Consider the following 25,759-nt stretch of genomic DNA (forward strand, 5'->3'; position numbering starts at 1 on the left):
TTGGTCAATCTTATGTTTCGTCCACAGATCGGGCGGAATATGGAAGTCTATATAGACGACATGTTGGTAAAGACTCAGGACGAACAAAGGCATCTGGACGATTTGAAGGAGACATTCAATACATTGAGGCATTACCATATGAAGTTGAACCCTAGTAAATGTGCTTTTGGAGTATCATCAGGAAAATTCCTGGGGTTCATGGTCTCCTACAGAGGAATCGAAGCAAACCCTGATAAAATCCAAGCAATATTGAATATGAAACCCCCAAGCAATGTTAAAGAAGTCCAGTCACTTACCGGACGGGTCGCTGCCCTCAATCGATTTGTCTCCAAAGCTACGGACAAATGCTTGCCATTTTTTAAAGTTCTTAAAAAAGCATTTGAGTGGACGGAAGATTGTCAGAAAGCATTTGAGGAGTTGAAGTCGTACCTTACCAAGGCCCCTTTGTTAAGCCCGTCCGTGCAAGGGAAGAGTTATATTTATATCTGGCAGTCACCCCGCATGCTGTGAGTTCAGCATTGGTAAGAGAGGAAAACAAGGTACAGAGGCCTGTATACTATACTAGCAGAGCATTGAGAGGAGCAGAAGGACGATATCCACTGATGGAAAAACTGGCCTTCGCATTGATAACAGCCTCCAGGAAATTGAGGCATTACTTTCAGGCCCATGTTATTAATGTCATGACAGATCACCCACTCAAGAAGGCAATGAACAAACTGGAGGCTGCAGGACGTTTGATCCAATGGGCCGTCGAGCTCAGTGAGTTTGACCTAAAGTATCAACCGAGGCATGCCATCAAAGCTCAAGCTCTGGCAGATTTCATCGCAGAGTTTACTCTAGATTGTGATGATACGGACGAGAAGGAAAGCGTCAGATGGGTGGCTTATGTGGATGGCTCGTCTACGCAATATGCAGGAGGAGTAGGAGTGGTGTTGCAATCTCCAGAGGGAGATAAATTAAAACACAGAGTTCGTCTGCAGTACCAGACAACCAATAATGAAGCCGAGTACGAAGCACTCCTCAAAGGGTTGGAATTGGCCAGATCAGTCCAAGCAGAGTCCCTCCTCGTCCTGGGAGATTCTCAGCTAATTATAGGCCAAGTGAATGGTGTATTTGAAGCCAGGAAGAACGAATGAAAAAGTATCTGAACAGAGTAGTGCGCCTTACTAAGAAGTTTGAAGAAGTGAACTTCGTCCAAATCCCAAGGGAGGAAAACATGGAAGCTGACGCTCTGGCGAAAGAAGCCTCAGCGAGTGAGGCTGTAGACGAGGTAGATGAAATTCAATATATGCCGAGGGTAGACATTCCAGAAGTACAACAAGTGCAAGGCAAGATGAGTTGGATGACTCCAATCGTGTCGTACCTGAAAGATGGACGACTCCCAGAAGAAAAGGACGAGGCAAAAAAGCTAAGGGTAAAGGCAGCCAGGTACGTTCTAATGGACGAGGTTCTATACAAAAGGGGTTTTTCCCAGCCTTACCTTAGATGTCTGGAACCAGACGAAGCAAACTACGTAATAAGGGAAATCCATGAAGGAGCGTGTGGCAATCACTCAGGAGCCAGATCACAGAGCACCTGAGGAAGTACTATCAATAAAACGCAAGCGAAGATGAACATGACTTCGAACGCGTCTAAATACTACAAACTATTCTACATAAAAGGCTGTTTATTTATTTGTCTTGTTGTTATGATTAAAGACAATTTATGGTTTAGTCTATGGTTTGGTTTGTGTTTGTTTTTCTTTCAAGGCAGGCATTAGTTTCATGGAACATGTCTCGTCTGTAAATAATGTATTGTGAACAATATTTGTGGAATGTACATAGTATTGTATAAATCCATGATTCAAGCATTGCTTTTGTTCATGACGACTTGGAAAAAGCTAAAAAGCTCAAAACGAGAAAATTCTCTGGACGCGGAGATGTGATCTCAATTTTCCAATGATGAGATGAAGCGCCCTCGTCCAAATTTAAGGACGGGGCAGAGCTGACTCATCAAATTAAATTCTCCAAGGATGAAATAAAGCGCTCTCGTCCAAAGCTAAGGACGAGATAGAGCAGTTTAATTAAATCAGTCTAAGGAACGCTCGTCCATAAAGTGAGGATATAAAATAAACCTGACTACATCATGGACGAGAGTCAACAAGGGCGTTTTGAACGTCCTAAATCACTTCAAGGAAGTATCTTATGGACGAGATCAAAACACGGGCAAGTCTAAGGACGAATAGTGCCTTCTCACTTGGAAGCCATTTCAAGTGAAGTTTTGTTATCATTTTTGCATGGTTAAGTCACAAATGAAAATTCCAATGAAAATGACTTGAGATTGTGCATGAGACATAGACGAGTAAAACAAAATAATTATGAAATATAAAATCTCGTCCATAAAATAAACAGTGCATAATTGTTTTTAAGGGCGGACTGGAAAAGTCCTAAACACCCTTTTTAACTGTTTTATCAACATTCGTCCTTAAACATGGACGAGTTAAATGTGCTTAAGTTACATATATTTTCTTCAAAAAAAAAAAAAACAGAAGAAGCAAAAACAAACAACTAAGTCCTTAATCCATCTTCTAAGTGGAGGCATCTGGATTGGGGCCGTCCTGAGGCTGGGTTGTGGCGTCGTCCTCTATGTTGGCGTCCTCAGAGTCAAGGCCAAGGAGAGAGCTGGTGGTGGCAGGGTTCAAATTAAGCATAATTGAACTAAAGTCCACATCAGGAAATCTCTCAGCAGCATCTATCCTGAAGTCTTCGAACCTGCAGCATAGTTAGTGTCTAAGGCGTCTGTATATTGCTTGGACGCCTTAAATTCAGCCACAGCATCTTCCTTGGCTCTGGAGAGAAGAATGCTCTGCTCGTCGGTCCTTCGTTGTAGATCCTCAAGACGAGCATCCTTCTCTGCAGCATTGGCCTTCAACTCTTCAACCAAAGCTTGGAGCCCCTTAGCCTCCTCGGTCGTCTTGGCAGCTGCCTCAGCCCATTGTTTAGCCTCCTCCTTCAACTCCCGTATCCTCGTCTCCAGTAAAATCCTCGTCTTGTCCAACCCAGTGGCCTGTCTGGACGCAGCTATGAACTTGGACATGCCCTGAGGGAATTCAACAGAACAGGTTTAGATTAAACTGAAAGGAAAATAAGAAAGACGTACATCTGGTCAAGACGAGGATAAGAATTTCTTACCTTGAGGAGGTCATGAACACCAGAGTGTTCGAAGTCCTTCAAGGACATGTCATAGCAAACATTGATGTCCTCGTCCGTCACTGCACTTTTGAAGCGCTCCCAGGCCAAGTCTTCGTTTTCAATGATATTGGAAGGGGCCCCCTGGGATGGTTGAGACGAGGAAGGTGCAGTCTTGGATGGAGGAGTCTTGGATGGAGTAGACTCCACGGGAGTAGACGAGTCAACCTCGTAAACTCTGGTAGGCTGCTGAGAGGACGGGGTGGGCTTAGTCACCTGGGACGAGCCATGCTTCACCTTTTTACCTCGCCTGCTGGGGAGGTTCTCCAGATCTAAATTTTTAGAGATAGTTTTTCTCTTCTCCCCAGCAGTAGGACGAACTTGGCGATCGATCTCAGGACGATTCCCCTCACCAACTTCTTTTAATAGAGAGCTAGACCTCGTCCATCATTAATGACGGACGAGGTCAATTCACAGACGGACTAAGCACCCTTTCAGCCAAAAGCTGCATCGCTTAAGTCTCAACACAGTTTCTGAAGAGGTAACCCTTGTGGCAGTTATGGAAGTTATACACTGAATCCTCCAAACTCTACAACGATTGGTAAAGGTAACTGATTTCTACTGCTATATAAAGGCCTGTCTCTGCAAAGGTAAGGAGAGCTTCTTCTTTTCTATTCTTTCTCCGGAAAGAACTTGAGAAACATAAAAACACAGTTTTCCTATCCTCCAGTTTTCTAACTTTACCATCGGAGAATCAAAGGCCGGCCACAACCGGTCTTCTCTGCTGACTTTCTTTGTTTTCTCAGGACTCATCTTACTAGATCAAGAATATCCGAAGACATTCCAGCCCACTGATTCCTTAGAATTCCTTTAAATCTATCAGAATTTCTTGGGAAGTATCAGTTCCTAACTGAGTTCTAACAGAATCCTACATTGACAAAAATTGAAAATTAGAAGACTAAAATGACAAAACTGAAAGTTAGAGGATTGAAATGAAAAATCCTGAAAGTTAGAGGGTCATTTTTGCATTTTTGCCTTTTTTAAATATGGTTTCAATTCCAGCACCTTTCGGGCCAGGTACTAACGAAAGGATTATTTTCCAGGCCCATTGGGCTTGGGCTCTACAAGAGTCCTTCTGAGTCTGCATCGGGTTATCCCCATTATAGAGAAGTTTAAGAAAACCCATTTGGATCCAGATTCCAAAACTTCAAACGCACTTCAAAAATAACATAACAGTGACTCTGACTAGGGTTGCTCTTCTCTCTGAATTTTTTTTTACTGTAATGAAGCTCGCAGGACTGAAATCCGTCGAGAACTCCCACGACGAGTCGGTATGGGCTGCCACGTGGGTCCCAGCCACCGAGACCCGACCCGCTTTGTTGATGACCGGGTCACTGGACGAGACCGTTAAGCTATGGGGCTCCGACGAGCTGGTCCTGGAGCGAACCAACACCGGGCACAGCCTGGGAGTGGCCAGCGTGGCGGCTCACCCCTCGGGACTCATCGGCGCGTCGGCCTCACTCGACAGCTTCGTGCGTGTCTTCGATGTCGATACCAACGCCACCATCGCCACTCTCGAATCTCCTCCCTCTGAAGTCTGGCAATTGCGCTTCAATCCTGAGGTTATTTTACCATTTTAACCTTTCATTCTTTTTTACTTTTTTTTTTTTTAAATGTTTGTTTGGTTGCTGAGAAAATTAGAGGAACGGTTAAAAGTAGCAAGTTCTTAATTTTAATTTTTGGGAATTAGGAAAACGAAAAATTTAGAAGCACAACTTGTTAAGCTGTGAAAAAGGTTGTGACTCTTGATGTTGCGGTTGTTATGCTGGAAGGCGATATAATTGAGCTCAAGCTTGGTTCATAGGAAAGAATTCATGTATTTTGATGTACTCATTGCATACCATGTTTTCAAAATCCTTGCATCAATTAGCTAAGTACATGAAACTCTTCTGCTTGTTACAATGATGTTTTGCTAATGGGTTTCAGTTATGATGTCGTGCTCATTGGAGTTCATGAACTAAATTTCAATCAATTTGTCTGATATGGGGAGTATAGCTTTTGTTGCTAACCTCAAGTAGTTCATGAGAGAGGCTTGACTGGTTGATTGGTGTTGTGTAGTTTGATGTTGTTCGTGCTTATTAGGTGCAATGGCTTTTTACTTACGTCTTGTGTTTGCTAAAACCTGTAAGGAATACATTTGCTTGTGCACCTTTTTAAATCTGCTTGTTGAGAGTCGTGGATTTTCTTTTTAGAGTTCTCCTAGACTGCCTCAACCTGTTGAGGTACCATCTCCTGTGCCAGCTTCTTAAAATTCCATTCTAGAACTAATGAAATTTTTTAAATTTGCCTAAAGAAATGAAATGAGCAGCCTACAGATTATATTTTGGAAGGGTTGGGCTACATAACCGGCAATTTTAGAAGTTTATTGTGACTGCAAGAGTTGCAATTCTCTTTAGTACTTTTTAGTAGTGCTTGTTGTGTGATTAAGGTGTACCCACTTGTGGACAGTGGAATGTGTCTGTACGTTGTCCTTTATATAGAATAGCAACAAATTTTTAGTATGTTTATTTTTGTATTCTAGTTTGTCTTTTTGTGTTCTTGAGTGTGTGTTCTTAAGATAACACATGCCAAAATAATTCTTTCTGTCCCCCCCCTCCCCCCCCTTCCTTTAAAAAGAACCTTTTTTCAAAGGATACACAAATACTTAACAAGGATACAAGAATAATGAGCATTGATGGTTGTGTTATCTAAACACAAGAGACTTGTCTAGACTAGCCACTGGCACTTGTTTACTCGCACCACGCAGTTTTAGCAGATAAGGGTTACACACTGGTTGATGCCATTCTTTCTTGTCTACATATGTTGATTGGCTTTTTGTTCAGATAGCATATGCAGATTGTGCTTTAGATATGCATCCATGTGTTACAGGATGAAACAAGTGTGCCTCTTTCCTTTCAAATAACACCTTAGAACCTATGTAAACTAGAAATCCGTCCCCATCTTTTTGAACATTGGCTCAAACTTATTCTGACTGTAGCTCCATTTCAGGGTTCTACTCTGGCAGTCGCTGGTGGGGGTAGTGCATCAATCACCCTTTGGGACACTGCCACATGGGGTCTGGTTGCCACTCTACCTATTCCTCGTCCAGAAGGTCCCAAGCCCTCTGATAAAAGTGGCAGCAAGAAGTTTGTCCTGTCGGTTGCCTGGAGTCCTGATGGGAGACGACTTGCTTGTGGCTCAATGGATGGCACCATCTCTGTTTTTGATGCAGCTCGTGCCAAATTTTTACACCACTTGGAAGGCCACTTCATGCCGGTGAGGTCTCTTGTGTACTCCCCTATTGAACCACGCCTACTCTTTTCAGCCTCAGATGATGCACATGTGCACATGTATGATTCTGAAAAGAAATCCCTGGTTGGAGCCATGTCAGGTCATGCTAGTTGGGTATTGAGTTTGGATGTAAGCCCAGACGGGCAAGCTCTTGCAACAGGTTCAAGTGATAGAACTGTGAGGCTCTGGGATCTTAACATGAGGGCAGCTGTGCAGACAATGAGCAATCATACAGACCAGGTCTGGGGAGTGGCATTTCGACCACCAGGAGGGACTGGTGTGCGGTCTGGTCGGCTTGCTAGTGTATCAGATGACAAGAGCATATCACTGTACGATTATTCCTGAAGTAGCAAGCAAGTGTAGGGCGTTGACTTTTATTTGCGCTTGTTGTAAGATGTTACTAACTTCTTGTGCTATTGTTTATCACATTGATTTCAAGAAAATATTTGGTTTACTTCCCATTTGATATTCTGATTGCATTCACGTGTTGGGTATAGCCTAGTGTAGCCTGCTTGATTGCGCCTTCAGCCGATGATCAAAACATGGACCTTTTTGTGAAGGCCGGTGATCAAAACAAGGACTTTTTTGTTGGGTAGCCTAGAGTGGGTGAAATCACGTCAAATGGGTAATATATCATAGTCGAATTCAAACTCATAGGCTTAAGTTATAATAATGATATAAAAAAGATAGTTAATATAACATCGTTAAATTCAAACTCATAAGCTTAAGTTTTTAGGTCAAGCTATATAGCTAAATGTTAAATTTAAAAAAGAAAAAAAAAAGTATTACGTTTACAAGATTTTTACAATACTTTTACAATAAATTATAGATGGTAAGTTGTTATTAGTTTTAATTTGAACTTACCACTAAAATTACTTTTTTGCCCACCAGTAACAACTAATAACAACTTATCACATAAAATTTGTTGTGAAAATATTGTCGACAATTTCTATAATTAAAAAAATCAATTTTTTTTGGTTGTTTTTGATAAATAAACTTATATATGAATGAGAAATGATATGTTTACAACATTTTTATAACAAATCTTAAGTGACATGTTGTTACTGGTTGTTATTGTTAGAGCAAAAAAGTAATCTTAGTGCTAGGTTCAAATTTGAACTAATAATAACTAACCACTTGTGATTTGTTGTAAAAATATTATAGATGTAGCATCTCTCTATATGAATTAACTTAAAGGGTTCTGTTAATGAGTATCATTAAAACATTTGTTAATAGACCATTTTAGAAAAGTTTTAATAAAACTTTCATGAAAAAACTATTAAGAAAATTAATTACTTCTTTCTTTTCCCTTAAAAAAGTTTTTAAAAATATTTTTAAAATCAATGTATTTAGGGTATCTATTAACATTTCTTTAGCTTAAATTAAACAACCAACTTTCTATTTTGGCTGTATCAACATATGTACATTTATCAATTTAAAAGCAACTCAATTGGAGACAACGTAGAAGCACTTGATTGGTCAAGGGCAAAAGAACCACCGAATGATGATCCCTGTTAAATTTAGGGGGTAAGGTAGTGTTTACACAGTGTGTGGATTCATACACCGCCCAAAATGAACTAAACACGTGACTTTAAGTCATGATTTCAAGTTTAAAATTATGGCTTAAAGTTATGATTTAAAGTCTCGAGTACAATTCATTTTGGTCTTGTGTAGAATAGAATTTTCCCTCGGAAGGGAGTTCCACTGAATTTCAGTACTTCTAAAAATAATTTCTTTCCTTTAACCCTTTTTTCCACCTTCCTCCCATGATGTCTTCTCTTTGTACTACTTTTGAATTTCGATTTTTGGTCATTGTAAACACTGGGCAGATTCTCTCTCTCTCTCTCGCTCTCATAGCCATCCACAAGAATGTATACACATGCATTATGATCATAGTTGCTATGGCCCCAAAGCGGAAAGGCAGGCAAAAGGAAAATGAACTATGGGTCCTATAGGGTCGAGATTCGTAGTTTTGTTGTGTTAGCTCTTCCACTTTTTTTTTTCACACAAATTTTTTCGTAAAGAAAATTTTCTTGTTAAGCGTAACAAAAAGATTAATAAATGTAAAATAAAAACAATAATTAACATCCCTGGGATACCTTGAAAACAAAAAATAACTGTACACAACAGAAATAAGCATGTTCCATGGCCTGATTTTGCTGATCATCAACATCCCCACTACTTATTTAGCAAAGCATGCAAAGCTGTAGTGGAGAAAAATAACTTTGAGTTAACCCATCTTCGTTCGAAGTCAGACTCACAGTACGGACTTTATTTGGACAAACATTCTTGGGGTTTCACAAGTCAAAATTTAGGTATAAAATGTACCGCTAGCTTTGCCTGCACAAACCTTCTCCAAAAATAGAAACAAGAAAATCTTTGCCTGCTTCTTTACTGCAAAAGTTGCTGCTTTCCTCTGCAATTCAGGCTATATTTGTTTCACCTGAAACGTTTTCTGCATTTTGTTTTTGGTGTTAAAGCAAAAACGCAAGTTAAAAAAAAAAAAAAAAAACAAAAACAAAAACCTGGCAGCAAAAGAATTTGCTGCGTTCTTTTACAGTGCATGTCTAAATCCAAAATTTGAAATCCAAGACTATAAAACTGAACAGAACTTCCTTTGCTCGTAGATTATATTGTATAGTAACTGGTGATTGATAGGAATTTTTTTCAGGATATTCACACATTAAGTTACAAGAATTTTGGTATGAATTTAATATTAAAAAAAAAAAAAAAGCATTTTCCCTCTCATATGTCAAAAGAAAGAACAAAGGAAAATCATAAATCAAGGCATTCCTAAGCCTCTGCTGATGAAAATGCTTTCCATTTCTAAGTTCTGCCACGTGCTCATGTTCCATTCTAAGACACACTTTAACTACATGAAATGACACCACCACAACGGACAATAAAGTAAACCACGCCATACATATGGGAAAAAGTTGGAGGAACTTCTAAAGGCAATGATTGAATCGGGTAAATTATTTACATCATATACTCACTCACTAACAGGCAATGATGAAATGACACCACCACCTTAAACATCACATTGTAAACCACCCCATGCATGTGGAAGATTCTCAATGCAAAAGCACGGTCAAGAACACAAAATTTTTTCATAATAATTGATGTCACAATTTTATAATTAGAGCAATATTATTTTAAGACAAGTCCATTATCGATACAGGCATACAGCTTTCATTAGTATAAATCATAACACCCCACCTTAACAATTACGAATATAAAATTATAAAATACATTGTGTCTCCAGAATTATAGGCACAGATCTTGTTCACTTAGTAGTCTCTCAAAATCATAGATGTCAACTTATATACAGTTTTTTTTTTTCAAAATATCAATTTCTAAATACAGTTATCCACTTCATCATTTTGAAGCCAAATAAATCAATAAATGTAAGCTATCATGACCTGACCAGTCGTGATTGCTTTAGATTTGCGCACAAAAATTTTAGCCAATTGTAGTATGATAGAATTTGATCCATAAACAGAGTAATTCTACCAACTCCAAAAAATGCATACGTGCCTCTTGATTATGATTTGTAATCAACAAAACCCTTCTACAAAAAACTCAATGAAAAAATCCACATCACCAAAGTTGTTTAAAGTAAGAACCAAAAACAAAAAACAAACAAAAGTGCTAAAAACTTACAATGCTCAGTCTCATACTTTGGGACCTTTCTTCAAATACTGTTGCAGCAAGTCCATAACCGCTCCAAAATCATCCTTCACTTGCACGGGCGGGTTGGCGAACCGGCATTGCATACCGTCGATGGCCTTAGAATGGTAATCGACCTTCGATTGCGTGAACTTCAAGCCATGAGCAGTGCTAACCACCACAGTCCGATCACTAGCCCCAATCACGCCACTCTTCCTCAGCTTAATCAGAGCCGTCAACGCCACACCAGTATGAGGGCAGATGAACATACCGGTCGAATCGGCCTGAGCCATCGCGTCCATCAGCTCCTCCTCCGTGGCCTCCTCCACGATCCCGTCCGAATTCTTGAGCGCGTACACTGCTCTCTCGATCGAAACCGGGTCTCCGATCTGTATCGCACTCGCAAACGTTGAATTCGCGGTTACAGGCTTGAAATTCTTCCACCCTGACTTGTAGTACAAGTAGAGAGGATTGGCGTTCGCCGATTGAGCGCACACGAGGCGAGGAATTCGATCGACGAGCCCTAACTCCTCGCACATTTTGAAACCTTTGTAGAAAGCGTAGATATTACCGAGATTGCCACCGGGTACGATCACCCAATCGGGAACTTCCCAATCGAATTGCTGCAAAATCTCGATCGCCGCGGTTTTTTGACCCTCGAGTCGCAAGCTGTTCAGCGAGTTGGCCAGGTAAATCGGCAGCTCCGACGTGACCTCTCGGATCAGCTTCATACAGCCGTCGAAATCGGTGTCGATGCTGAGGACGAAGGCGCCGTTGGCGATCGGCTGAACCAGTTGCGCGATGGAGATTTTGTTCGCCGGGAGGAAGACTATGGAGGGAATTCCTGCGGAGGCGCAGTACGCCGATAGAGCTGCCGACGTGTCTCCGGTGGAAGCGCAGCCGACTCCGACTACCGGTCGATTGAGTTTGCGGAGGCGGTTGACTTGGCTGACCAAGACGGTCATGCCTAAGTCTTTGAAGCTACCGGTGTGGCTGATTCCACAGTGCTTAACCCAAAGTTCGTTCATGTTCAAGAACTCTTTGCCGAAACGCTCGGCCCAGAAAAGGTTGGAGTTTCCTTCGAAGGCCGAAACGATGTCGTCCGGGTCGATCTCCGGTAGGACCCACTCCTTCTTGCTCCACACGCCGGAGCCGTACGGCCACGTGGTTTTCCCCACGCGCGAGTCGAACAGCGACCTCCAGTACGCGCCGTCGTACCTCTTCAGCGCGTCCATGTCGTGCTGGACGTCGAGCAGCCCTCCGGAGTTGCTCCGGTACACGATCTCGTCGAGCGAGTACGACTCGGCCGAGTACTGCCCCGCGCCGAACGGGACGTACTTGGCGCTGAACTCGGAAGGGGATCCGCCGTCGACGAGACGTTGCCGCCTAGCCTCCTCCCTGATGTTCTCCTCGGCGGGGCGGCGCTTTTTCAAAGCCGTCGGCGGAGCCGAGTTGTTGTCGTTGGTGGCGCTGGATACAATAAGTAGTGAAGGGCGGTGTTTGGGTACGGGGTTCTGGTAAACCAGTTTGGGCTTAGGAGTGAGAGAAGAGTAAAACAGTGACGTAGCTGAAGCCATTTTCTCGGAGAGAGAGAGTGAGAGAGAATGGAGTGAAGGAGAGAGTGACGGCGTGTGGATAGTATTGAGAGTGTTAGATCTTACAAAGGGCTAGATAGTGGGCCCCGGCTTTATACAACTGTCGCTAAGTAGTAGGCACGTGTTTGATTTATTTTATTTTTATTTTAATTTTTTGGGTTCGGGGGGGATCTTCCAATGGGATACAGAGATTCTGTCTGAATTTTGGAAGTATCCGATTTTTTAAAAATTTATTATTGTAAATAACGGAACTGATAGTATTTGATTGTGAACCTGAATCACATTTCAGGGTGAATTCTATTTATTTTCTAAATCTAGAATTTTTTTTTTCTTTTTTTGCTGTATCTAAATCTAGAAATTCTATAGGCTGATTATTGATACTGTATATTTATGTACTTAAATTCGTGCAGCTATTTTCACTCGCTAAAATGGGTAACACTAAAAAGCAATTTGTGGTAGGTGCTAACGGTAAGTAGCTACACCAAATCTTGTTAATTTCGATTACCTTAATTCAAGGAAATTTATGAGAAAATTTACACAGTTTCTCGTAGTGAAATTAACAATTTCAACATAATTCTTTTGTAGAGGGGGAAAATTTCCAATCTATCACAACATTATACTACTAAGTTCATAAAATATGGCCAATTACAAAATGCTACGTACTGCTGCTAGGTTTTATTATCACTATTCAGAAACTAACAGAATTTGTCAAGTGTCGTTGAAATAAAGACATAAAAAGTATGCAAAAACCAATCACACATCGGTGCGGGTAAGTAATGACATAAGCAGCCCGGTGTGTGTAAGTAATGACATAAGTAGTCCAATCGGGTTTTAACATGTGTCACCTTGAAAATGAAGACATTTTGGCCATTGAAAAGATGCCACGTGTCTTAGAGAAAAAGTCTTAAAGCTCCTCCAATCAAACTGTGACACATGTAACTAATCAAATTTCGCCACATGTCACTCACTCACTCCTAAACTCTTATAAATAGAAGCCTTCCTAAGGCATTTCAACACACCAACACATCTTGGAACACACACCAAGACATCTTGGAAGACACCAAGACACCTAGAGCACAAGCAGCATCAAAGAAGATTTAGAAGTACAGAAACTCTACTGGAATCAAACCCTGAAGCCTCTAGAAATTTTAAGAACTTCAACCTCGAATACGAAGAACATTCGAAGCAGAATCATCCAAACTACCTGCCTAGATCTTAAAGTTTGCTAGAATCAAGCTTAAAAGCCTCCAGAAACTTCAAAAAACCATAAATTGATAAAGTTCTACGGATTCAAGCCTCCAAAACCCCAAAGAATTTCCACCACAAACCTTCAAAGAAGAAGAATGCATGAAGAACGTGAAGAACGAAGAGTTTCTAACAAGCTCATAGCCAAAGATTCATTGTAATTCCATTTCAAAGATCTTCGATCCATTCCTCAGCCAAATTGAAGGATATTTTGTGTTTGAATCAAAATCACATTACCACAATTCTGATCAACAAATCTTTCAAGGAGATTGAATTAAAGTTGTGAAACTATTTTACTTGTTTGACTTTATTTCAAACTCAAAATTTAGTCATCCTACATCTTTCTTAAAAAAACAAAAAAAAAAAAAAAAACTGTTAGAACATTCACGTCAGCCTCTCTAGCATTTTAGCTAAACTAACCTCGAAAACTTATCTTTTAACAATTTTAACAAATAGACACATACATCAGTTTTAATATTTATTTCTCCACTCTAATTAAATATAATTTTTCTCTCTCATTGATAATAATTTTTTTTTCTCTTCTCCATCACAAAAACCATCAAGCCCCACCTTCAACACCACCACAACCAATCACCATACCACCGATCACAACAAACAAAATCACAATCCCAAGCAACTCATACAACCAATTATCGACAACCACCAAAAATCACCACCAATCATAGTTCAAAACCACCGAGCATTACCAATTACAAATCAAGCCCTGCCAAACCCAAACCCTTCAACCACCAAATCCAATCATTGGCCAAACCCACAAAGTCAAGACCCAAAAATACAAAGAAATTTCACAACAAACCCACCATCCTAAATCAATAAGCCAAACCCATAACAAACCCCAATTTGTTTCTCAAACTTGAAGATAGCAGTGGAGAAACCAAGATTCACCACTGTTCATGGCAACGGTGGTCGACGGCAAAGGACTAAGGTAGTGGTTTTGGCCTTTGATGCCTCACGGTGAAAAAAAAAAGAAAAAGAAAAAAGGAGAGAGAGATAAGGCCAATGGTGAACGACAGTGAACTCTGGAAGTGGTGAAGGAGTAGCATGGCTTGAAGTTTAGTCATGAAGGTCTAACCCGAGAGAGAGAGAGAGAGAGAGAGAGAGAGAGAGAGAGAGAGAGAGAGAGAGAGAGAGAGAGAGAGAGAGAGAGAGAGAGAGAGAGAGAGAGAGAGTCATATGAAAAAAAAATAATTTATTGAGTGATGAATTTTTCCATTTTTATTCTCTAGCGAGGACCAAAGCGTTGCTAAGTCTAGCGAGGGTACTCTCCAATGTTAAAATTGTGGGACAAAATATTAAGACTGATGCATGAGTTCTTTTGAGCCTCTAGCTATATATTTGCTAAAATATTAAAATAGCTACACTGATGTGAATGTCTTATTACATAACTTTTATCTATGGACATGAGCACTATGCAATACAAACGATTGAATCCTGACTTTGTTTATACTTTTTATAAAGATAATATATATATATATATATATATATTTAATATCTTTGGATAGACCATTATGTCTATTTGGAAACAGCTTATTTAGTTTTTTGCTGAAATAAAAAGTGAGGTTTTAAAAAGTTATATATAAAAACTAAAAAGTAAAAAATAGCTTTTAAGTTATACCCAAACACACAAGTATCTAACAATGCTGAACTTTTTAATTGAAAGAATGGTGATTTTTTTTTTTTTTTTTTTTATTGATGAATGAAAATTGGTAGAGGGGGCAACCTGAGTTAACGTCTTCCATCTGGTCGTGATCACAGTGACACTTTACTTGTTGGGCCCAAGTTTGCAGGAGCAAAGGATCTGAATGAGCCATAGCTACCATTGAGGACGCTAGTGAGCATGAGCCGAGAGCATGGAGTAACTTCTCAGGCGCTTCCTATTGCAAAATTTGAACTTGAGACTTCCACCTCTCAAACCCTTAGGAGTGAGCTCATGACCACTAGACCAACTACCCCCGATGGTAAAAGAATGGTGATTTGAATTCAATAGAGGCATCCAAAAACAATCAAATTCATGAATCATATAATAAGTTTGACTTAGTTTAGGTGTTTAAGGGGGGTGAATAACTAACTATTCATTGATTGATAAGAAAGTGGACAAGAACTCAAGAAGGCTTTAGACTTTACTTGTTGGGCCCAAGTTTGCAGGAGCAAAGGATCTGAATGAGCCATAGCTACCATTGAGGACGCTAGTGAGCATGAGCTGAGAGCATGGAGTAACTTCTCAGGCGCTTCCTATTGCAAAATTTGAACTTGAGACTTCCACCTCTCAAACCCTTAGGAGTGAGCTCATGACCACTAGACCAACTACCCCCGATGGTAAAAGAATGGTGATTTGAATTCAATAGAGGCATCCAAAAACAATCAAATTCATGAATCATATAATAAGTTTGACTTAGTTTAGGTGTTTAAGGGGGGTGAATAACTAACTATTCAGTGATTGATAAGAAAGTGGACAAGAACTCAAGAAGGCTTTAGTTTAAGTTAATAAATAGTTGGTAATCTATTAAATGCATGGAAAATTTAAACAATTTTAAAGGTCTGTCTAATACATGTCCTTAGGACATTTGTTAATAAATAATTTTAGAAAAGTTTTAATACTACTTTTCTGAGAAATTAAAAAAAAAAAAATTGTCAAAAAATCAATTAATTTTTTCTTTTTCTTTAAAAACTTTTCTAAAATGGTTTACTAACAAATGTTCTTAGGGCATCTACTAACTTTTTTTTTTTTAATATTTTTTTTATTATAAAAAATATGACATTTAGTTAAGTTCAAGTAACACCTGATTTAACTCTAAACAATATTACACTACTTCATAACTTTTATTGGATTAATATTTCAAAAAAAAAATCTCATCATTGAATTCTATAGGGAAAGATATAGATATAGTTCAAATCCTTCCCCGCTTGTTTTCTGAATTTTTGCTGATCAACAATAGATCAAAACCTGCTTATCCAGTGTTGGTCGAAATTGCAAATGGTGTGCAATGGGCTACAATATATGGTGTTGGTTGTTTTTGTAATTAAGGAGAAGTTCAAATAGAACTGAGAAGCTTGAAAACGTGTGACAAAGGAGGTGAAAGAAGTTTTAATGAATCAGACTTCTATTTGAAATCCAGTTGAATTTTTTTTTTAATTATTTTAACCTTAATTATTAATAGACATTAAAAAAAAGAAAAGAAAAAAAAAGACCGAATTGCTAGTGTTTCAATGAGAGAAGGAATAAGAAAAGAAGGTACATTTGAAAGAGGAGATTGGTGGTGATTGTTAAACAAGGCTTGAAATTGCTTCATTTCATGGTGTCAGCATTGAGCTCAGGGATCCAAAACCACAAACAAATCAAAATTAACAGCAAAATTGGTCTTCCAAATCAAAAGACCACAAATAAAAAAGCTATGAACTGCAGAATTAGAAAACAAAGAGGTATGAGTTAACAACAATTATGTGGTGAACAAACTCATAATTAGAATAAACATTACATGTTAGAACAAAAAGCGTAATTAGAACAAACATAACCATCCATCTTTATGTGCTTTTGTTTGTTAAGCATAATTAGAACATACATAAGAACATAATAGCCCATCCTTATGTGCTTTCGTTCCTTCTAGCTAGGACAAGCTGGCTGCTCCCTTAAACAAATACAAATTCACCTCACCATTAATTGCCTGTAAGACAAAATTCTATATATATACAATACAAATCAAAAAGTGATGCTCTTCTCAGCTTTATCAGAAAATTGATAATATTGTCTTTCATAGAAACCAAAATAAAAAAAGCATAAATCAACACAGAGAGAGAGAGAGAGAGAGAGAGAGAGAGGAGTACCGTATTGATTTAGAAATAGAGGTTAGGGTTTTGTTTTTTATTTTATTTTATGGCGTGTACATTTGGGTTTGTGAATATTTCAAATTTTTTGAGCCTTTTAACCTAAATAATAAAGAGAATAAAAAATTTTCAATAATAATAACGATGGTGATTTTGGTGGCTTCCTGAGTTGCAGTTGGCTTTCAACTATACTTTGGGTTGACGTATTAGCTTGTGACTCCCTTTGGTTTGCCACTCTCATTGGACAAATAAAATTATGGGACTCTCAAAACTTATGTGGCTATATATTAGAAGGACAACTAATAGTTAAACATTTTCAGTTATTATATATTATATAGATTTATTATAATTATATTTATATATGAAATTATTACTATTTTAATGGAGGGTGTAAATATATGAGATTTTATAGGGACTATTTAATATTAATAGAATTTAAATTCAAATAAAGAATATATATTCAAACAATATCATGGAAAAATATGGGTTTTCAAAAGCTTAGTTTTGATGGTTTTGAAGTCGAAGGTTTGTGATGAGAAATTTTGCATAGTTCTGATTAATAAAACTAACAATTTAAACCCAACTATTATTACAATATTTCTTCAAAAAAAAAAAAAACTATTATTACAATATTACATTTATGACTTTTTTTTTCCTTCATGAAAAAAAAAATGGTTATAAGCTCCCAAACCCAAAAAAAGACTAAAATGTGTGTGTGTGTGTATATATATATATATTTAATTACACATTTAGTCCTCAATAGTTACCTCATATTTTGAAAAGGTCTTAACGTTTTAAATATTTAAGTCTGGTTCTTAACTTTTGAAGAACTATGCACGATTCAATGAATAGTCATCCTAAAGAAGAATGGGTTTGAGAGGATGGAGATATGACTTGGATAAAAAGACATCCAAAAGGGAAGGAAAAAGCAAAGGGGCGCTTCAGTTGACATACAGATCATGTAAAATACTACTTTAGCCAGAGTTCTTGTGATGCGATTAATCGCATCACATGCAAGAACTCCGGCTAAAGTAATAATTTGCTTCTCTATTCCTCTCTATTTACAACAAAATGTGGCCGATAAATAATAATGAAAAAATAAAAAAAGAAGAAGAGGAAGAAGAAGATAAGAGCATTTGCATTATGCAAAAACTTATATCTATTTTAATATAAGAATCTACTTTTTATTTTATTTTATATATTTATTTTTAAAAACATTTTACATTAGACTATTTATTTTATACCACATTTCATTAAAATATCAATTTTTTTATTTTTTTTTTATCTTTTTCTCTTTCTTTATATACAATAACTACCGTCTACTTTCTTCCTTCATCCTTTGAAAATGCAAAAAATAATAAAAAATTAAATGCAAAATAAATAGTATCAGTGTAAATTTATAAAATTACTGTAACAAAATGTTTTTTTTTTTTTTTTTTGCACAACTTTTTGCATGGACTGATGTGGGTGATGAGTCAATTTTGGATTTGGTTGGATAAAATGTTGCAACCTTTTTGATTATATAAGCATTGACGTGGGTGGTCCAAGGTAATTAATGAAAACTTAAAATGAAAGATCTTAGGGGTAAATTTTGTAGCGAAATTCTAGTTTTATCTATCTTTACCAAGGAAGTTAATCTTGTACCGTACCAGCCGGTACGACCGATATATACCGTACCGGTCAGTAAACCGGCACAAATACCCTCCTTGTTTCGTATCGAAAAAAATATCAATTGTACTGGCCGTACTAGCGAAATTCGACTGTTTCGGCCAGTAAATGGATACCAGACCAAAACACAAAATGCCTACTTTTTTTTTTCTTTGGTAATTTTGACAATTTTTTAAGGGTAGGATGGTGCAAATCTAAGTAAGTTAAGAAAACCCAGCAGAAAGAAAGAGAAAAATGAAAGAAAAGTGCACAATAGCTTTGCAAAATGAAGTTAGAATCACCTCTTCTTCACGACTTCGACTTCATTATTCTTCACATTTTTCTTTTACCATCTTCTTCTTTAAGGACTCAACGATGGCCGATTGCTTCTTCTATTTTGTAACTTCTGTTCTCTACACCTACTCTTCCCTAGACTTCTCTTTTGCTTTTTCAATATAAATGTTGAGTAAACTTGGTCAAAAGAGTACACTAGCTTTTGATTTTCTCAAAGCATCAGATGATATTTTGAATTGGTATCACTACTCTTTTGACACGTGGGACTAGCATTTATTGAGTTTGGTGAGTGTTGGATTATTTAATGGTTTTCACTTTTATATATTTACGTTGATAACTCCATCATAAAATATAAAAAGTTGCAAAGGTGGTATATTGAGTTATTAGAAATATAATTTTGTATATTGTATAAAATAGTAAAAGATAGCGGTAAACCCGAAACAGTACACCGGTATTAACCGGTATCTGAAATATATCGTACTACTGACCAAATCGGTACAGCCTCCGGTATGGTATTGACTCCCTTGATCTTTACAAGATAATCAACCTCTCTCAGTTTTCCTCCGATCCTAGATAGGGAAAGAGAGCATTTGTGGGCCTCATCCCCCATTTGAAACACTCTTCACGCGATGCTCGCAACTTCTTCCATCCTTCCCTCCAAGTCTCCAACCCTCCAAACTCGTCCCATTGTTGGATTAAGAAAATATAGTGTGGAACGGGTCTCATTATTACATTACATTTCCTTTTCTCCTCTCAATGCAAACGTGTTTGTTCGATGGATATAATATGTGTGTGTATATATATATTTATATATATAGACCCTCTCATTCTCATATGATATCGAGTAGACTAGTAGGCCAGGAGTACTACTACATTACATATATTCAATGAAATCGATTTGAAATATCGCTTGTGTGAGACATAACGTGGGATATAACGACGTTGTATATATAAAACTTGGATACAGTCCACTCGTTTCCTCTCTTTCCTCTTTTCCTACCTCTTTCCTAGCTAAAGTAGTAGCGATGACCCTGACTGTTGCGCGAATTAAAAAAGTGCGGACCCGACTATTTATATACCCCAAACTTGAAATTTGTATAGAACAAGTTAAACAAGAAGAGGAGGTGGTGGTGAAGAGAAGAGAGGATCGATGATGAGGAAGCAGAACCCAGGTGAATCGGTGGTGTACACCAAGACCAAGATAGAGCTAGAGAAAGTGGTGAAGTTGAGCTCATCAAGTGAAGAACTTACTGCCCCACTCCAATTCTGGCTCAACAAACTAAAATATGCAAGTGTCATTCCAGCAAAGAGGAGGACTGTGAAGCGAATGATGTTTGATGACTTTGTCCAATTCATTGCCCATTTCCTCTCTCCTAGTAATAAGCCCAATTCTAGTTCCTTCAAGAAGATTGAGACTAAGACTATATACCCACACAACCCATAGCAGCTTGGAATATTGTCCATGTTTTCTCATGGGCAATTTGTGTTTTTGAGGTCCCCATATATATGTAAAGGTATAAATAAAGTTCGTGGTTGGATATGATTAGTAGTTACTACTCAATCGGTATTCTTCTGTCTTTCTAATAATATAGTATACAAGATTTATGGCATTTACATGAATTGAATGATCTATGGGGCACGCTGCTCACCTTTCGATTTTGAATTTTGCCTTGATTCGTTGAAGTTCTTAACTGGGTCATTTGTAAGTTCACGTTTACAAAGCTGTCTATGGATGCGAGTTATTGTTGTTGGTGAATGAGGTGCACGACACAATTGGTGAGGGACCTGGGTTTGTACAACTGTTGAGTATACCATTTTTACAGAGAGAGAGAGAGAGAGAGAAAGCCGTAGTGACCAGCAGCCATGGCCTTTTGAGAGTTTTTGAAGGGCTAGTGGGTAGAACTTCTATACATCTGTCCAGCTAGCAGTCTAGGCAGGCATGTTTTTCATCTGTCAATAATTACGAAATTACATTTTATTTTGGGTACGTGATATTCTTATGCTGTTGGAGAGGCTCTATTTGAATTTGGAATGAATTTTAACCAAAAAAAGAAAAAGAAAAAGGAATTTGGAATGATTCAAACTTATTAGTTATTACTTTGAATTAGTACTATTTAGTACTTGATTCTGATTCTGGAGTTGTATAGTTTAATTTCCAAAATTATTAACAAATACTACCATTATCATTTTAACTAGAACCAATATTAAGGCATAGTAAGTTAGTAATGATGCAGCGAAGGTCGATGCAGCTATGCTTGTAATTGTAATGCTGAAAGTTAGTAATGGTTGATGTATTAGAGGTTTCTGTGATTGGCTGGTTGCAGAAGTTTGCGTACGCTAAAAAAGTTCATCAAAACTAAAATCAAAGTTAACAACACTTTTATTTCTTGGACAGTAAAAAACTAACAACACTTAAATTCTCTTCAAAAGACTCAAAACGTATGCATCACATGCGGCTGTGGTAGTTTAAGAGAATTTTTCAAAAGTAATTATTGAAGGCGATGCCAAAAAAGTTTTTTTTTTTTTTAGAAATAAGACTTGAATTTCATTAAAGTAAAATCAACCATGATCGGTTAACAATACAGAATAGAGATGAAATACAATTGACATTTGTTGAGGTTTTTGCTGCAGCTAGGATGTGACCAAAGGGAGCAGGAGAGTCTCATTGTTCTTTAGTGCCTTGATTATCAATTCTGAGTCTCCTTCTAAAAAAAAACTAGAGAAGCCAAGTTCTGTAGCAAAATAGATAGCTCTTGCCGCTGCCATCACTTCAACCAAGTCCGATAAGTAGGGGAGTTGAATCTGCTCCAATAAGGATGCCAACACTTGTCCGAACCCACCCAAATAACAACTCCAAGATCAGCCTTATTGATGTCCTTGAAAGTTGCCCCGTCAAAGTTGATTTTCATGTAGCCATCAGGTGGAGGGTGCCAAGCAACTCGATTCGGTGTTGGGGTGTCCATCTGAATTCTTCTAACTCTGCTCTCCTTTTGGTAATCCAGTAAGGATTGTTGAGAAGTTTGAAGTACCTGTGATATGGGATGATCCTTGTTCAATCTCAATTGGTTTCTGTGAAACTATATGTTCCACATGATGACCACCATTAAATCCACCTTGTTGCCTGCATTTGAAACATAAAGAAGAAAGTCTTTTATATTTGCAAATGAGCGAGCTTGACAGAATGAAAAGTCAGGTACAGCGTCCCAAATTGGAGAAAGTTTTGAGCACTCCCAGATTGCATGTAGGACTTTCTCTTCAGCTTGCCCACAATGTTCGCAATTGTCATCATTCAAAACCTTCCTCTTCTTCAGGCTTTTCTTTATTGGAATCACATCTTTGCTTGACCTCCATACAAAATTTTTAATTTTGTTTGGGACATCAAGACCCCATATTAGCTTCCATAAGTCACTGTTTTGGTCCAAATGGGCAAGTGATTGATTGTGTCCGCAATAGGAGTATTGTATAAAGGAATACTCTTTATCAAGCTTGCCTTTTGATTGTTGAACAGACCTTGAATGAGACAATCATCCTAGCTGTGAGTCACCGGATCTATGAGGTATTTTACTTTCATATCCTCAAAACCTTCTACAATATGTGATTGTATCCGTGGGTGCTCCAATCATGGCAGCCAAGCATCAAGCCACACACTAATGGACTCCCCACTTCCTACTCTCCATCTAGCACCTTTCAACAAGACATCCCGCCCCTTTAGGATACTTTGCCAAGCATAAGATCTTGAATGAGAATTTAAGGCCTCCAAAATCGAGCAATCCGGGAAGAATTTGGATTTGAAAACCCTATAAAATAAAGAATTCTGATTGTGCAAAAGCCTCCATGCTTGTTTTGCAAGTAGTGCATCCTTGAAAAGGGCCAAATCTTTGAATCCCATACCCCCTTCAGATTTTGGGAGGCATAAAGTTTCTCACTTGACCTAGTGAATCTTTCTCTTGTCTCCGTTCTGACCCCACCAAAACTTTCTTATTAGACTTTCAATTTCTGAACATAAACCCAAAGGGAGTTTAAAACAACTCATGGTGTAGCTTGGAATTGCTTGAACCACAGCCTTGATTACTTTCCATCCTTGTCCGTACCCTTTCTTTGATGCAGTAGAAGCTGGTCTTTTTATTTTTTCCAACAAGAGAGGAAGTCCAAGGTACTTCTCATATTGTCTTATTTCCTCCACTCCCAATGCAAGCTTAATGTGGTCTCTTGTGTCCTCATCTATGGATTTGCTGAAGAATATGGTAGTCTTATTTCTACTAATTTGCTAATTCGAACACTTGCCATAAGTATCAAGAATGTCAAGGATTTTTTGACATTCTTGAACTGTGGATCTGCAAAACAAGAGGCTATCATTTGCAAAAAAAGAGGTGGGTTAGGTGGGGACTATTTCTAGATAAAGAATAGGCTCGAATATCACCTTTTGCTGCTGCTTGACTGATTAGGCCATGAAAGCCTTCCATACATAATAGGAATAGGAATGGGGAGTTTAGATCTCCTTGTCTGATGCCTCTTGATGGATGCATTAAAACTTTGGGTTCCCCATTAACCAAAATGGAGTAGGATACAGTGGTAACACATAACATGAGAAGTTTAATCCATCTATCATTGAACCCCAATTTTTTCATGATAGCTTCTAGGTAAGGCCATTCCACCCTATCATAGGTATTGCTCATGTCAAGTTTGATAGCCATGAAGTCATCTTTCCTTGTGTGTTTTTGCATGCTATGTAAGGATTCAAGTGCTACCAAAATATTATCTGAAATAAGATGGCTTTTGGTGAAGGCACTTTGGTGTTCAGTTATAATTTTTGGTAGAATGCTTTTAAGCCTATTCGCTAAGACTTTCGAAAAAATCTTGTACAAGACATTATAATGGCTAATAGGCCTCAAATCAGAAGCATGCTCAGGATTTTTTTTTCTTTAGGATGAGAGTAATAAAAGTGTGGTTTAGGTGCTCGGGTATAGATGCAGAATTAAGAAAAGTAAGAACATAATCAATTACATCATCTCCAATCAAATTCCAGTAATGCTGAAAAAATAGAGGAAGCATACCATCTGGACCTGGTGCTTTTAGTGGGGCCATATGCTTTATAGCTTGTTGTACTTCCCAAGCCTGAAATTCCTAAGAGAGTTGTTCATTCATCTCACCATTGATCACTTGGTTGATTGAGTTTGTGGCTGCTTCAAATGGTGGCAAATTTGCCGAGGTATAAAGCTCCTTAAAATAGCTAGTTAAGGCCACTTTGACTTGGTCCATATCCGAGCTCCACTCCCCATTAGCTTTACGGATCTTTAAGATTGAATTCTTCCTCTTCCTTTGGGTGGCACGGCAGTGGAAGTATTTTGAGTTCTTGTCTCCATTGGTTGCCCACAACACCTTAGACCTTTGGAACCACATCTTGTACTCTTTGTCCACTAGCTCATCAATTTCTTTTTTAAGCTCTCTAACTCGGAAATTCACTCCTGTTCTCATAGCTTCTTTCTCAGCCTCCCTCAACAATTTTTTTTTCAAGCTCCCTTCTCACATTCCTAAAATGCTTACAGTTCCATTCTTGAAGTTCTTTTCCACATTTTTTTGTTTTTATTTTCTTGATGACCTTGATGCTAGGCTCGGCCTCCCCATGGGATGTCCACACCGCCTCAACAACATTTGAGCACCCTCTATCAGATAACCACATCTCTTCAACTTTGAATGGTTTAGTAATGCTAGGGATTTCCATACCATCCGGGATAATCCATAATGGGCAATGGTCTGAAGCGTTGAATGAGAGGTGGTGAATTTTTGCTCTAGCAAATTGCATAAACAAATCATTATTTGCAAAACCTCGATCCAATCGTTCCCAAATGGAGTGCCCATCCACAAAATGCTTCTGCCAAATGAATTGTGACCCAATGAAACCAAGGTCAATAAATCCACATTCATCTATAACGTCACGAAATAGCTGCATTTGGGCATGACTCCTGCACCTCCCCCCCAACTTTTTAGAGTTCCTCACTATCTCATTGAAGTCTCCTACACAGAGCCATGGTAATTTGAGTCGGTTGTTGAGTTGACGAAGCATATCCCAAGATTCGTGGCATTTATGTGCCACTGGCTCACCATAAAATCTTGTGAATCTCTAAGCATCCCCTACACCCTTATTACTAATAGTATCAATATGATTTTTTGAAAAACATTCAACATCTAATTTTATTGAGTTATTCCAACACAATGCTAATCCTCCACCTCTATTATTTTGTTCAACAAAAAATAAATTATCAAAATTCAATTTACAATGCACTTTTTTTAGCCTTCCTTCATCCGCTCATGTTTCGGCTAAAAACACAACAGAGAGATCTTTTGCTCGAACCATTCTTTCAAGCTCCTTCCTTGTACGTAGGTTCCCAAGCCTACGACAGTTCCATATAATCAGACTCATTGCTTTTGGTGGAGTTGCTCTGTAGCCTCCACCATTGAAATTTCTTGAACTTCAGCCTTCGAAACATGAATTTTTTTATTCTGTAACTCTGACAGGCCTGTTTCTCCATCCTTGCGTGCTCTTTTCTTTTCTGTGGGATCATGCAAATTAGGGGACTGGCTGTGCATGTGAGGTTTACGTTCAATTCTTTTCCATTTACGTGTTGCATGAAACTCGCTAAGTTGGACCCTATCAGTGATTGTGTTCTGATTCTCGTTTAATTCTTCTTCATATTCACCAATTAATTCCGTGTGGTGAGGTGGAATTAAAGATTTGCTGTCCATGTCTTGCACATTATCTCTGTTTCCTTTTTTGTGCATATCTGAGTCAATGCCATTTAATTGCATGCCAAATTCGGTGGGATATGATTAGGACCGTTGTGGTTTATGATTGGCATTTAATTGCGCGTTACTCCCCTCATTAACTGCATTGACTTCAAGATACAGACAAGTCTGTAGCTCCTCCTCGAAACCCTGGTCTGAATTTAATGCTTTGTCCACGTCTGCCTT

General features: G+C 38.3%; 4 protein-coding genes and 1 long non-coding RNA gene across 6 annotated transcripts; 1 reads left to right on the forward strand and 4 right to left on the reverse strand.

The window, feature by feature from the left end:
- Positions 1–2,730: 2,730 nt before the first annotated feature.
- LOC111993652 (uncharacterized) lies at positions 2,731–3,585 on the reverse strand. Its single transcript, XM_065775706.1, has 2 exons — positions 3,171–3,585; positions 2,731–3,078 (listed from the first exon to the last, which is right to left on the reverse strand). Exons 1-2 carry the CDS (start codon positions 3,216–3,218, stop codon positions 2,731–2,733), a joined length of 396 nt encoding a protein of 131 aa, XP_065631778.1. The 5' UTR covers positions 3,219–3,585.
- Positions 3,586–4,347: 762 nt separating this feature from the next.
- On the forward strand, positions 4,348–6,965 carry LOC112023492 (WD repeat-containing protein VIP3). The gene is made up of 2 exons (XM_024056091.2): positions 4,348–4,789; positions 6,216–6,965. Exons 1-2 carry the CDS (start codon positions 4,451–4,453, stop codon positions 6,840–6,842), a joined length of 966 nt encoding a protein of 321 aa, XP_023911859.1. The 5' UTR covers positions 4,348–4,450; the 3' UTR covers positions 6,843–6,965.
- Positions 6,966–8,566: 1,601 nt separating this feature from the next.
- Positions 8,567–11,821, reverse strand: LOC112023547 (threonine synthase 1, chloroplastic). Of its 2 annotated transcripts, none has more exons than XM_024056157.2 (2): positions 10,161–11,821; positions 8,567–8,952 (listed from the first exon to the last, which is right to left on the reverse strand). In XM_024056157.2, exon 1 carries the CDS (start codon positions 11,741–11,743, stop codon positions 10,172–10,174), a length of 1,572 nt encoding a protein of 523 aa, XP_023911925.1. In that variant the 5' UTR covers positions 11,744–11,821; the 3' UTR covers positions 8,567–8,952; positions 10,161–10,171. The 2 variants fall into 2 exon arrangements, with proteins under 2 accessions (XP_023911925.1, XP_065631844.1); XM_065775772.1 differs by lacking the exon at positions 8,567–8,952 and adding an exon at positions 9,718–10,068.
- A 4,629-nt stretch (positions 11,822–16,450) lies between these two features.
- Positions 16,451–18,942, reverse strand: LOC136068502 (uncharacterized). The gene is made up of 2 exons (XR_010629867.1): positions 18,799–18,942; positions 16,451–16,646 (listed from the first exon to the last, which is right to left on the reverse strand). It is a non-coding gene; the product is annotated as an uncharacterized LOC136068502 (long non-coding RNA).
- A 5,333-nt stretch (positions 18,943–24,275) lies between these two features.
- LOC112023514 (uncharacterized) lies at positions 24,276–24,740 on the reverse strand. Its single transcript, XM_024056118.1, has one exon. It carries the CDS (start codon positions 24,738–24,740, stop codon positions 24,276–24,278), a length of 465 nt encoding a protein of 154 aa, XP_023911886.1.
- Positions 24,741–25,759: the final 1,019 nt, after the last annotated feature.

The sequence above is a fragment of the Quercus suber genome, unplaced genomic scaffold (assembly GCF_002906115.3).
Source record: "Quercus suber isolate HL8 unplaced genomic scaffold, Cork oak 2.0 scaffold_118, whole genome shotgun sequence".
NCBI lineage: Eukaryota > Viridiplantae > Streptophyta > Magnoliopsida > Fagales > Fagaceae > Quercus > Quercus suber.

Excerpts from the sequence above, each read along its gene's own strand:
- LOC112023514 (XM_024056118.1), bottom strand. The coding sequence starts at position 24,740 with ATGCAGCTATTTCGTGACGTTATAGATGAATGTGGATTTATTGACCTT.
- LOC112023492 (XM_024056091.2), top strand. The coding sequence starts at position 4,451 with ATGAAGCTCGCAGGACTGAAATCCGTCGAGAACTCCCACGACGAGTCG. Across the intron at positions 4,790-6,215 it reads AATTGCGCTTCAATCCTGAG|GGTTCTACTCTGGCAGTCGC; the intron begins GTTATTTTACCA and ends GCTCCATTTCAG.
- LOC112023547 (XM_024056157.2), bottom strand. The coding sequence starts at position 11,743 with ATGGCTTCAGCTACGTCACTGTTTTACTCTTCTCTCACTCCTAAGCCC.
- LOC111993652 (XM_065775706.1), bottom strand. The coding sequence starts at position 3,218 with ATGTCCTTGAAGGACTTCGAACACTCTGGTGTTCATGACCTCCTCAAG. Across the intron at positions 3,079-3,170 it reads GTGTTCATGACCTCCTCAAG|GGCATGTCCAAGTTCATAGC; the intron begins GTAAGAAATTCT and ends GAATTCCCTCAG.